General features: G+C 48.2%; 1 protein-coding gene across 4 annotated transcripts in view; it reads right to left on the minus strand.

Annotated features, from left to right (window-relative positions):
- The window catches only part of LOC123759354 (probable ribonuclease ZC3H12C), a 177,284-nt gene that overhangs the window by 15,175 nt on the left and 147,754 nt on the right, over positions 1 to 14,355 (minus strand). For 3 of the 4 annotated variants that reach the window (XM_045744292.2, XM_069335128.1, XM_045744291.2), the window contains exon 2: positions 6,755 to 7,926. In XM_045744292.2, coding sequence (XP_045600248.2) covers positions 6,755 to 7,866 — 1,112 coding nt within the window. In that variant the 5' untranslated portion in view covers positions 7,867 to 7,926. Of the gene's footprint in view, positions 1 to 6,754; positions 7,927 to 8,326; positions 8,351 to 14,355 lie in introns of those variants that run through there. The other variant, XM_045744293.2, reaches the window with a different exon arrangement.

A 14,355-nucleotide genomic window follows, 5' to 3' on the forward strand; every position in this document is an offset into this window, starting at 1 on the left:
TAATAATAATAATACTGATTAATTCAGACACTAGCGGAATAAATATGAAAATATGTTGCCTTTGTATCACAAATCCACACGTCTGCTGATGACTTCTTCGGTGCAGGCCTACATAACTATCATTATTTACTCACAGGCAGTCACATGGACTTGTGATGATTTTTCAAACTGTAGTCATGGCATCCCTCTTCGCCGCTTATCAACCCGCAGCACGCGCTAAAGGAGGGTGTAAAGGAAGCCACAGATCATCGCGACCACACCCAAGCCGACGATGACACAAGCCAATGAAGAGAAAAGGGGGGGAGGGGGGTTGTAAATTCCTAGAGAGGTGAGGCAGAGCAGCAGTGGGGGAGGCGGGACCTTGGCCAGCATGCCTCCACTTGATGACCAAAACACCCCCACCTCCCCCAGGGCTGGTGGGGGAAGGGAGGGAGGAAGGGAGGGTGGGGAGGACGAAACAGGCGTGTTGTCAACCAGACTGGATACAACCAACGCAGATTCAGATACGCTTCTCACGCTGGCCAACTAGGTAAGCAATTATAGTGGAACTTCAGCACAATGACGAGCACTTTGTCAGCTTGTACTGACCCTGAGAGGATGCCACGGAGCACATTCTTCGAAACACCATGCTGCATATCACACACACACACACACACACGCTCATTAAGTCAGCTTTTTCCAACCAGGAGACGTAATAATTGAACGCCTACGCAGTGACTGAAAATACTTGACATACAGTATGATATACGTTTCTTTTGTCTAGCAAACTAACAACCAACCCTTCTCGTTCCTTCTGTGCGCACAAACAAGTACACAGTGTGGAGGCACACGCACGTAAGGGAATTTATGAGGAATTAAATACCAGTTTCCATGGAGTGTTCACGCCAGACAGAACAGCTCCCGGCGCTAGAAGAGGAAGTAACCTTAGATTGAGAGACGCAAATATCGAGATTACAGCCAAGGAAGGAAGTAAGGAAATAACTAGCTTCAATAGGTGCAAGTAAAGCTATGGGACCAGACAATGCATCACCATAGCTGTTAAAACAAGCAGGACAGGCCCTCAGCATAACTAATGATTCAATTACAAAATGGAAAATTGTCCGGCTGCCATAAGAATGCAAATGTAGTACAATTTTACAATGAAGAGGAGAGAGAAGAGGCACTTAACTACAGACCAGTATCACTGGCAAGCATCCCCCTGTAAACTATTTAAATGAATAATAAGACAAGTTACACACTAGAGAGAATTAGATATGTAAATAAACATTAACATGGATTTAGGAGGAAGAAAAATCATGCCTACCGAACCTTATGATAAGGTAACGAAAATAAGGACAGGACAGAGAAGGGTGGGCAGATTGCATGTTTCTGGACTGCCAAAAAGCCCTTGACACAGTACCTCAAGAGATTACTACATAAACTTGAGGGGCAAGTTGGGAGTAAGTGGATGAGTACTGACATGGGGTAAGGAAATACCTGACAGAGAGGAGTTTTGAGTGACCGTGAGGGGGGGAGGGGGGCGGGAAGTCAGGCTGCCGTAGGGTAACGTGCAGAGCACCTCAAGGGCTGGTGTTGGGACCCATACTATTTCTTATATATATGTTAATAACTTACGTATAGAACAATGCAAAACTAAAATATTTGAGACAGATAAGGACTGTAAGATTCTCCGAGATGACTTTCACGAGCTGCAGACTTAGAAAGACTTAGGAGTGGACCCTAAGCCTAACTCCAGAAGCACATATAAATAGGATAACATCAGCAGCATACTCTACCCTAGCAAAAGATAGATCATCATTCAGGAACCTAAATAAAGAGGCATTTAGATTACTGTACAGGACTTAAGTGATATCAGTTTTAAGCGTATAGCGCCCCTATTGTGGAGTTCCCCATTGTGGAGCCCCCCCCCCCCGCCCCTATCTACGAAAATCACAAGGAAAACACGAAAATGTTTTAGAAGTCTGCAACAAGGCTCGTTCCAGAATTGTAAGGGATGGGATATGAAGAACGACTGACAGAACTAAACCTGGCGATGCCAGGAAAGTGGACATGAGAGGTATGATAGACATATAAAATACTTCGGGGGACTGCCAATGGAAAACGAGGGAATATCCACAATGAATACCAACAGAACAATAAGACATGGGATACAACCTTTAGAATCAGTCAGATGCTAGAAAAAAATTTATTTTAACGTAATGGTGGAAAAATTGAATGAACCAAAGAAGCATATTGTAAAAGTTAACTTCACTCAATTTTATAAGTAGACATGATAGGGAAATTGGCCAGGAGTCATTGTATTAGCCAATGGTAGTTAGGAAGGTCTAAGAGCTAAAGCTCGCTTCTGAAAGCCCAAATAAGCAAGTATACGGACGGACGGACGGACGGACGCACGCACGCACGCACGCACGCGCGCGCGCACGCACACACACACACACACACACACACACACACACACACACACACACACACACACACACACACAAACGATCAGTACGAGTGCAACAGGACGCTGCCTTTCCTGACCAATTAGTAGCAGTGACTATGTTAAAACAGCGCTTCATGACCACATCTTCGTGCAGTTTCCTGATTATTTGTCTATTTGACGCCAAGGTATTGTCGCTTGGGGGTGTTGAGGACGTAACCACTGTGGACACCAGCGAGTGCTATACTATCAGAGCTATCAGTTCATGAAATAGTCCAGGAATTCAAGTTAGCGCGAGCTATGGCAAAGAGAGAAGCGATAGGAAAGAAGAGAGAGAATCTATTGTTTGGCATTCACTATAAGAAAATTATTTTGGTGTATCATCTCCCTCCCCATGACACATTTTAACTCACACACTCACCGCTACATGCCAACCCCCTCCTCCTCCTCCTCCTCCAAACCTCACTGGGAGGGTGCGGGAGAGGGGAGGGAGGCTGGGAGGGGAGGCTGGGATAGGTGAGGGGAGGGGTGGCGGGGATGGGAGAGGTGTGGGTCGACGGCGGAGCGCCAGGTGGCTCTTCGAGATCCGGGAAGCTGTGACGAGGCAATTTATAAAGCAAACATTGCCTGTACCAGGCCCACCCCAGCCCGCACCTCACAACCCACTGCTTCTAACTCCTCATAACCTTTCCTACGACCTTATGTCCCACACGACACCCGAGGGGACGTGGACAACGTCCGCATCACTCCAACTTTAAGTAATATCTCTTGCGACGTAATAATGTCATTCTTGTATAAACAAGAAGAGGGGAGTACGCAGGAGCAGCATACACATCACTGGGACGAGATTTGGGTTATTCTAAGCTATATAAGGGCAGGATGACCTACTATAGAAGGAAAGAGTTTAGTAGGCAAGTATACTTCAGATATATGTGGGATCACGTGTCCCCCTACATTGTTTGGTTTATATTATCACAATAATCATTAACGAGTTGGGTGATAAGAGGTTTCATTGTTTCAGTTTAAAAAGTAGAATTGTGGGTGTGGGAGGTTCACCAGACCACCGCCACCTTCGCGTGCGTGTGTGCTGCCAGATCTGGATGACCCAAGATTTTGGTAAAGAGTATGAGGAAAATAGGGATGAAGACCGGAAATATAGGAAAAGTTCGATGAGGATGGCGATTGAGTGTGATGATAAAGTTTAGTGGCCCCGTTCACTTTGGATTTTGTTTCTTTTTGTGTATGTGTGTGTTACTGTTGTGAGTGTTGGATAGCTTGGTGCAACGGCCTTGGGTGGCTTGCGAAGGCTGCCAGTGCTGGAGTGCTGCCATTGGTTCAGGGTACCGGTGCTGGAGTGCTGCCATTGGTTCAGGGTACCGGTGCTGGAGTGCTGCCATTGGTTCAGGGTACCGGTGCTGGAGTGCTGCCATTGGTTCAGGGTACCGGTGCTGGAGTGCTGCCATTGGTTCAGGGTACCGGTGCTGGAGTGCTGCCATTGGTTCAGGGTACCGGTGCTGGAGTGCTGCCATTGGTTCAGGGTACCGGTGCTGGAGTGCTGCCATTGGTTCAGGGTACCGGTGATGGAGTGCTGCCATTGGTTCAGGGTACCGGTGCTGGAGTGCTGCCATTGGTTCAGGGTACCGGTGCTGGAGTGCTGCCATTGGTTCAGGGTACCGGTGATGGAGTGCTGCCATTGGTTCAGGGTACCGGTGATGGAGTGCTGCCATTGGTTCAGGGTACCGGTGATGGAGTGCTGCCATTGGTTCAGGGTACCGGTGATGGAGTGCTGCCATTGGTTCAGGGTACCGGTGATGGAGTGCTGCCATTGGTTCAGGGTACCGGTGATAGGCTTCCTCCTAAGGGGGTTCCCACTCACATCAGCCTTTCTGTACTACTTGCTCACTTTTGTTCCTTTTATTATGTGTTTTTGCCTATATATATTATTAATTCATTAGTATTTTCATTTGGTGTAAATTTGGTCTGTAAGGACCCCATTCTTCGGGGTCGTCTGGAAGGTTGCTCAGGATTCCGGGTTGTGAATGTCGTAGGACCTTGCTGGAGTGATTTTTATGTACTGTGGGGGAATTTGTGAACTCCATAATCACTCTTTGTATTTATAATTTCCTAAAAGTTTCATCTACAACTTCCTCCTCCAGTACTTTCTAATCTTTACCAATCATAATAAAGGAAAACGTCCTTGCATTCCTCCGATTCATTTGTTTCTGACCCCCCCCCCGCACCCCTCCCTTTCTGGGTCCTCTCGTTCTGCTGTGCGTGGAAACCTGACTCACCTGTCTCCTCCCATCCCTGCCTCCTGCTCTATTTCCTGAATGTCGAAATAGTTTGTTTTGGGCTTGTCCTTAAAAAATATCGAACACTGTGGTTCACGCCTTCCTTCGCTCATTTTGTTTAGCCATTTAGCCTCGTGGATAATCTCTGGTCTTTCTCATGAATTATTTTTGTCATGAGGTTATCGCTGGGTTATTTCAGTGCCAAAAGATCTTTGCCACTATCCTCCTCACAAAACTAGTTTGCAAAATTAAAAATAAACATTCTGATGTTACTGGAAGAGCGCTAAACAATGAGGGAACACCTAGATGACAGGAAGGGACGAATTGCAATGTGTGTGGAATTTAAAAAAAAAGTAACGTGTGTGAAATTTCAAAAGGATCAGCAATAGAACATGTAGTTTCTAATTTATGTAAACGACCTACACGAGGGGGAAAAAACGACTCTTACATATCGATGTCTGCATATGATGCAAAGTTTTATAAGGATAATAAGAACAGAATGGATGGAAAATCTGCAGGACTTTGCATAGCTTCTGGAGTGGTCTTAATGGCGAGAGGCCTTGATCCCAATTTTCCTTCGGTGGAAATTGGTAACTCAGAGGTGCGAGATTAACATAAAGAAGTATTCCCTCCATTCACAAGTCGCTGAACCAGATGACCGACAGCCGAGGCGGAGCCTGTGAGCTGAAGCCCATTCCCTGCAGACACAAATGGGAAAGCAGGACCCCCCCCCCCGCACAAGAACTATGAGGATTGGACTAAGAAGATGAGGTGAGGTTCCCCTTAGTCTATCACTTTGAGAGAGGAATTGAAGAGACGCGAGAACGGTATACAAGAATTTCAAGAACTCTTACAAGAGCGATAAAGAGGAAAATGTCCTGTGTATAACAGGGTAGAACTTGAGAACTACGTGTGTAAATCTGAGACACAAACGAGCCACGTAATGTTAAAACTTTTTTGTTAACCGTAATGATAGCCTAGTGAGCAAATGTAACGGACTAGAGGAAGATTTAGTAGAATCTAATTCGAAAAGTTATTCCAAAAGTTGATATGAGGGGAAACGAGAGGTTTGGGATTTACTGTATTAAGACAACCCAGCAGCTGTTTAGCTAAGACGAGCTTCATGCTGATCCGGGCAAGCACACTTAGGTGAACACATACCCTAGCTACTAGCACCCGCCACGTAACAACAGCCACCTTTCCTTCAAGGCTTTCCATGCGAGTGTTACCCAATACTGTAGTCCATGCTGCTTGCTCAAGTTACAGGCCCATTCATGCCGTTTCAACGCAATGAAATGTCTGGTCAATTTGTATAATACATATAGCCTACTTTCTCCATTAATTCATTAGGAAACTAAAACAATTTACTTAGAAATTATTAAAAAATGCCACTAGCTTTTACCGTAGATATCTACACCAAAGTCCCTGAGACTACTAGTGATGCTTGTCAGAACTCGCCTGCAAATTATAGCCCTACACGGATTACTGAGCTGTGCACGACAGGGCAGATGTAGCCTGTGCATAGCTTAATACACTAATGATCTGACCTGTGCACAACTCATGGTAGTTCATTAGAGTAAGCCTGGGCGGCTATGTTTTAGATTCGATTACATGATAAATAACCTGACTTGCTCATGACACAACAGGCAAGACTTGTACATGACGCACAGCAGGCAAGACTGCACAGGACAATTCCAACCCAGCCTGCATAATTGATAGAATTTATGGCTAGTGCCATACCTCACGTTGATTTGTTTACATTTTTTTGGCATATACATGTCGTATATACTATATGGCATGTACTGTACAAAATGTAAACTCTTGTAAACCACAATTAACCCTAGCCAAGCCTGCCCTAGGCCTAAATAAGTAATACTAAGCCTAATTCAGTATATGTAATAAGCTAAGCCTAGAAGTTATATTTGGTTGCTGCTTTTTCTCTGGCACACTCCAAAATTATTACTACAAAAACCTGGACTTTTCACTGGCGAAAAGGAGGGTTGGAAGAGATTATAACAGATCACAGAGGGTCTCTTACCTCATGGCCACGTTGCTGCCGTCGATAATAATGGGTTTGAGAGATGGCTGCTGATGCTGTTGCTGCAGGTGGTGATGATGATGCTCCACGTCATCCTTTGTGTCCGTCACGTCGTCAGCAGAGTCCCCTTCTCCGTCGGCTCGGGGCACGCTGGAAACTAAACGGATGAGCTCCGCTAGAAGCTCGTCTTTATCTGGCGTTCCTCCCAATTTCACGAGGGCCATCTGCACCAGCGCCTCCGAATATCCCAGTTTGACGCCGAACTCTACCTGGGAGGCGTAGCTGGGACGCAGCACCACACACGACACGCCTCCCGTCGTCGTTGACGACGTCTGCTCCTCCGACGTACTGCACACTGGTGCTAGAGGCTCGTGCACGCTGCTGGTGGTGGTCACCGTCGTCACCGTCCCAGCCTTGGCAGCGGTACTGGGCGAGGGGAGAGGTTGTGCTATCGTCATTATGGTTGTGGCGGGGGCAGGCGGCGTCACGGACACTGACGGTGCCGAAGATACCCGCACCGCGGGAGACGCTGCTCTCACGGCGTCCTGGATTGTCTTGCCTTCACAACCTGAAGATGGCGTGCTTGTCGAAGTTGTAACTGCTGTGGTTGTCGTGACAGAAACTGTAGTTGCTGTGGTGACTGGGGCTGTAGTTGCTGTGGGTGTGGTGACTGCGGTTGTCGTGACTGCGGCTGTAGTTGACGTGACTGTAATGACTGCGGCTGTAGTGGAGGAGGCTGCTGTAAGACTGGTAGCGAGGATGTGAGTGGTAGGGACGATGGTAGTAGTACTGGTGGTCGCAGTGGAGGTGGAGGTGGTGGGCGGACTATGCATGGTGACGTACTCTGCGTACTCGGCACACAGCGTGTCGGAGACGGTTCGGCACACATCCTCGTGCTCGTCATCGTCAGGGCGCTCGCAGGGCTCGAAGTCACTGTCATAGCTGCTGTCCTCGTTCTCCAGCTTCCGTCGGCCGCGGCCCACCACCCCCGACACGTCTTCGCTACCAATGCTGGAGTCATGGTGATGCTTGTCGGTGGGCGGGTGGGCGGTGTGGGGTGGCGAGGGCGGCGGTGAAGGGGCGGCCACTGGTGGTGCGTCCACCCCGGACATAGCGGTCAGCAGGCACCCGCCCACTACCCCGCGCTCACCCACCACCACGGGCACCACATCCTGAAACACAACAACTCTTATTAATTCCTACAACTCTAAAATATATATATATAATTTACTTATCATACATTTAGATAGGTCTTCCACTGCTGACATTCTTCAAAAGTTGAGTCAATATAAAAGCTCTGCAAATGACAGGCTATAACTGTACCCTGCATGCTAAAATATCACAAATTATCGTATGAAAAGGGTGCGGATACTTAATACAACGAGTATAGCCTTAGTACTATAAACACAAGACCATCAACAGCTTCCAGGTATATTTAGCTCACACTTATAGAGGCTGTGGGATCAGGTGAAGCGAGACAACACACACACCCGTCCACCACATATATAAACCAGTGATCCCATAACTAGACCAGCAGGAGCTTAGCCTCAAGTGGGACCTCGACGAACGTACCCGGGATGGTGCCGCCCTCTAGTGACGCTCCAGATGGGAACGACCGCCCGAGATGAACACACTTCAGAAGGCTCGCTTTCCTGACGACCAGCCTGGCAGGACGGACTTCCAGCTAGTCGACACCCGCCCTCCCGACCACCATCGGCCTCGATTATCACTAATTTCCGGGACAATGTCGATGCTGTTGACGTCACGGAGGCACAGAAAGACCTCCACGCTCACATACACAAACACACGCTCACATATAAAGGTAAACACGAGAGGCACTGGCGCTTAGGAACGTGGAGGGGAGCTTACTGTCTACCGTAGAAGGGAGTGAAAGTGCTTGCGTCACCACTACGTCACTCGGACGTCACTACCACGTTCACTTTCACGATGCCGCCACAATCATTGTCAACGCTACCTCCGTTTTCTGTAACTTATTTATCCTAGCTACACAATAATTGATAAGAAACACCGCATGTACAAAAAGTGTAAGCAGGGCAAGTGGCACTCAAGACGGGTCAGAACAAGTGTTGCTCCACTGGACCCAACATTCACCATTCAACAAACTGGGGAGTTAAGTGGTGAGCCAAGTGAGAGGGGTCAGGTGTTGGGGCCACAGCAGCTGCCCGGCGTGTCTGCCCACCTGCCCAGCTTCACAAGCCACCATCAGCTGGTCTCCGTGATGCCCGCTCCACTCTTTAGAACCTCTCGTCACCCCTTTATCCTCCCTCCTACACGTAAACCTTTACATTTATAAGTGATTCCTCCGACTGTATAGTCAGGCAGACGGACACGACGGCCGTAGTTACCTCGTCTCACTTGACTACTTTACAGCATCACCAGCTTCAGGCAACAAGCGTCTATCTACACACACAACTGCACCATGGTACCCTAATCACCAGACACACACACAACTGCACCATGGTAGCCTAATCACCAGACACACACACATCTATACTATAATAGAGAATGTCTATCTGACTCAAGTTGGGGCTAACCTCGCCCAAATTTGGCGAGGGGTATGGGCTGGACAAAGGTTACTTAAGGTAAGCCTAAGTTAAATGCTTTAAGACATAACTTGTGACTTCCTCCCCTTGTGCGATTTTCATGAGGTTTGAAATTAAATTGGGAATGTGTTTACTTTTGCATTTTCATGAGTTAATAAAAAAACATGAATTAATTTTGGTTACAGTAATGAAAATTGTGGGTAGGGAAGATGGTTACAGTGATGATAGTATATATTATGGAGTGAAGATAGAACAGGGGGGAGGGAGGACAAGGGGGGAGGGAGGACAAGGGGGGAAAGATGAGGAGAAAAAGATAGGTAGAAATAAATTTATTGTGTTGTTTTGCTTTATTGATATTTAAAGGTTACAAGTTACACAATGGTGAATACAATGAATGCTTAAAAGTTGTGTATCTCTTGGAGCTCTTCTGCTTCCGGATAGGAAGTGAGGACACAACAGGCATTTCCCCTCTGGATCGCCACACTGAGGCGCTGAAACAGGAAACTGGCAGCTCTTGGGACCCAATTCTTTTTTAGAAATATCAAGGCACTCCTACCCCACGAGCAAAGTATATCACACCACGCCCACCACAGACCTCCCAGATCACACCACGCCCACCACCAGACCTCCCAGACCACACCACGCCCACCACCAGACCTCTCAGATCACACCACGCCCACCACAGACCTCCCAGACCACACCACGCCCACCACCAGACCTCTCAGATCACACCACGCCCACCACAGACCTCCCAGACCACACCACGCCCACCACCAGACCTCTCAGATCACACCACGCCCACCACAGACCTCCCAGATCACACCACGCCCACCACCAGACCTCCCAGACCACACCACGCCCACCACCAGACCTCTCAGATCACACCACGCCCACCACAGACCTCCCAGACCACACCACGCCCACCACCAGACCTCTCAGATCACACCACGCCCACCACAGACCTCCCAGACCACACCACGCCCACCACCAGACCTCTCAGATCACACCACGCCCACCACAGACCTCCCAGATCACACCACAGACCTCCCAGATCACACCACGCCCACCACAGACCTCCCAGACCACACCACGCCCACCACAGACCTCCCAGACCACACCACGCCCACCACAGACCTCCCAGACCACACCACGCCCACCACAGACCTCCCAGACCACACCACGCCCACCGGAAACGTCCCAAATCACCTTTAGAAGAACAATTATTATTCTGGTTCTCTCCCCCCACAAAGCTACATACTTATGTACCCTTAGTGTCAAGCTTAGTCTACGCCTATGTATAGTGCATACATGTAACATTTATAAGATCATGCTTACACACACGCACACACACACACACACACACACACACACACACACACACACACGCACACACACACACACACACACACACACACACACACACACACACACGCACACGCACACGCGCGCACACACGCATCTGGGAAAAAAATAACAGGAGGGAAGCGTGTATGACGTCACGCGGTGGCGCGCGGCCAGACCTCCGCCCGTACCGGTATTGTTGTGTTTTTTACCGCGAGTTCAACCCTCGTGACGCTATAGTCTCCTCCATGTAGGGCGTTGAGCCGGACTCCTTGGTGCTCCTGTTGGGAAATGGTGCAGCGATTGTCATCGTGCAGCCAGCCGGCCACAGCCTGTGTGTGTGTGTGCAGGCATGATCGCCGCACGCCAGAGGTCCTCTAAGAGTCATATTTGCCAATTTCTTTCATCCGGCCCACTGACGTCACGAACCCGGTCCACAGAATTCTGACGTCAAGAAACCCAACACTTTACGGAAAATGACCCCAGGCGACACTTTCCTCGCCGTCCGTAGCACTATTAGTCCGTAGCTCGCATGGCCGGAATGGGCTGAGCAGAGGTGGGTGTTTTTTTTTTTTAGAAGGGGGGAGGGAGGACATCCAGGCAGGTGTTTGGGGTGGAACCAGTGGTTCAGGCAGGTGTAGGGGTGGAACCACTGGTTCAGGCAGCTGTGTGGGGTAGAACCAGTGGTTCAGGCAGGTGTACTCGCCTAATCACCTAATAATAATAAGGTGTGAGGTGGAACCACTGGTTCAGGCAGCTGTGTGAGGTGGAACCAGTGGTTCAGGCAGGTGTAGGGGTGGAACTACTGGTTCAGGCAGCTGTGTGGGGTGGAACCACTGGTTCAGGCAGCTGTGTGGGGTGGAACCACTGGTTCAGGCAGCTGTGTGGGGTGGAACCACTGGTTCAGGCAGCTGTGTGGGGTGGAACCACTGGTTCAGGCAGCTGTGTGGAGTGGAACCACTGGTTCAGGCAGCTGTGTGGAGTGGAACCACTGGTTCAGGCAGCTGTGTGGGGGTGGAACCACTGGTTCAGGCAGGTATGGGGGAAGAACCAGTAGTTCAGGCAGGTGTGGATCACTTCCCTTCACCCACCTTAAGTTACAAGTATGAAATATCAAAATATGCTAGCGAGAGCTGGTTTAACAGCGCCAGTGTGACCAAGAGTGTTCCAGTGTACAAGACTCGCTTCCAAACACCACCTCACTCTGGCCGTTTACCCCCGACAAATACACACACCCATTTCAGCTACGGTTTCCTTGGTGATACACCAAAGAGGTCAGCATGTCCTGAGGTCAGCATGTCCTGTGGTCAGCATGTCCTAGAAAGGTACAAAACAAACAAACCATTTTCTATAACACTAAACCAAGTTTATAAATTAATCCATTACAGAGGCTCGAACCCCTACACAACAAGCAGAGCAAACATTAAAAACTTTTGTAATAATGTTACTCAGAGCCCCCCCCCCCCCCCCTCCTCTACTTTGCACCCGCAAGATAACGATGTTGAAAGTTGTAAAATGGTCTAATCTCCTTGTTTACAGTCGAGACTTCCAGTTGTGACATGAAGAACAGACCAACAGGTGTTCTTCCTATTACAAGGGTGTTTGTACATGCTGCTATGTCGGTATGTTCTCTCTCTCTCTCTCTCTCAGACGAGTGAAGCTGCCCAATAGTATCCGAGCAAACCCATTTATTTTGATCTTGTCATTTTGTAACTCCTGTTCCAGTAACTTGTGGAACACGAACAAGATTTGCCATTTCTACGGCTCGTGTTAAGCTAGAGACCTGTGAGAGAGGGTACCTCCATCCTGGTACAATCCAGGGGTCATCAATCTTGACAACTCCGACCATTGAGAGACAGGTACCTGGTTGATGGGGTTCTGGGAGTTCTTCTACTCCCCAAGCCCGGCCCGAGGCCAGGCTTGACTCTGGATGAATGGTAGTCACCATTCTGTTCAGTCCTCCCGTCTCTTAACGGATTCCTTATCAACCAGACTGTGCTGTGATTCACACGTCAGGCTGCGAACAGCCGTGTCCAACAGCCTGGTTGACCAGTCGAGCAACCAGGAGGCCTGGTCGAGGACCGGGCCGCGGGGACGTTGAGCCCCGATATCATGGCAAGGTAACGCCCCCGTCCCGCCATCAACGCAACCTTGGTAACTGTAACAGGACCCAGGTTCCGTACCCTGGAGCAAAACATTACCAAGGCAAATAGAAGGTGAACCAATTTGTGGCAACGACCAATAAAAAAGAGGCAGGATATAACAAAAAAAACTTGTTTTTTTTAAGCATATATCCGGCTCCGCGTACATGTTGGCGCACGGAGCCAGCTGGCAGGGGAACTGCGCCCACCCTGGGACATTTCGCCTTGTATCATTACACATAATCCACATTTAACATACTTTAAACTGAAATCTATTTTTAGAGCGTTAGTTTTTGCCTGGTAAAAGTGTATATAATTATTCTCCGATAATGAGGCCCATTCTTACATTGTAATACTAATTATTGGACAAATTTGTTATTCCTGAGTGTTGAGACGCGGTCCTCACATGTCAGTAGAAGTCTGGGATTAGTTGGCCAATGTGATCACCTACTGACCACCTACCTCACCCACACCACCTGCCTCACCCACACCACCTACCTCACCCACATCACCTACCTCACCCACACCACCTGCCTCACCCACATGTACCAAAATAACTCGCCCGCCCACACGAAGCTCGTTAACAAAAATTTAACAACCACACCCGACAAATAATAGTTGTTAAATAATCCGAGACACTATCAATCTCGGATGCCCGAAGCGACAAGTAGAAGGTTTCTCTTAACTTTCATTCTTCCGTACCCTTCTCTTAGGTAGAGAAGGCGTGAGGGAAGCTCTACTCACAAGGTAGAGCTTCCCTCACCCCAGCCGGTCGGTAAACCATTTCTCATCTGGGGTGAATATCAGAGCTCTGAGAAGTAATGATCCCTTTAAGGAACTGGGTGGGTACCATTGTACACGTCTGCGTGGCATGAGGCTTTCCTGGCGGGAGTGGGCGTGTTGAGGGCTTGACGTCCCACGTGAGCGAAGATGAGGCTCCTGGTGTCGACACCTGGTTGATGGGGTTCTGGGAGTTCTTGTACTCCCCAAGCCCGGCCTAAGGCCAGGCTTGACTGCTGAGAGTTTAGTCCACTAGGCTGTTGCTTGGAGCGGCCCGTTGCTCGACGCCACATGGACAACGCCAGTCCACACTTGATTGAAAGATTAACAAATTCAAGGATTTCGAAATAATTATATCACTAATATTCAAGAAATATCTAAGTAATTGATCAGAGATGACATAACCCAAATTCCTAACAAAGTATCCCAAGTTAGATTAGTGTATCCCCTCAAGGGAATGAATTGGGTACGACTACATAATTTGTGCAATTATCTACTGTGTCCATGGTTAGGTTAAGGGTATTTTAGGTTGGGTTAGGTTTCATAGCATTTGGTTATGTTAATACGATGTATTACTGATGATAACATGAAATATGGAATTCAAAACTATTTCAGTGTGCCCGCGAATTTACAGAAAACCACTTTCTTCAAAGAAAACATTTTCAGAATATACTTTTTATATTTTAAACCAACTATTTCTATTACATTAAAGTTATAACTTGAGAATAATATCTGTTTACGACAAAGGTTCATTTACCAGTTTACATGTAGACTA

This window comes from Procambarus clarkii, chromosome 32, assembly GCF_040958095.1.
Source record: "Procambarus clarkii isolate CNS0578487 chromosome 32, FALCON_Pclarkii_2.0, whole genome shotgun sequence".
NCBI classification, from domain to species: domain Eukaryota; kingdom Metazoa; phylum Arthropoda; class Malacostraca; order Decapoda; family Cambaridae; genus Procambarus; species Procambarus clarkii.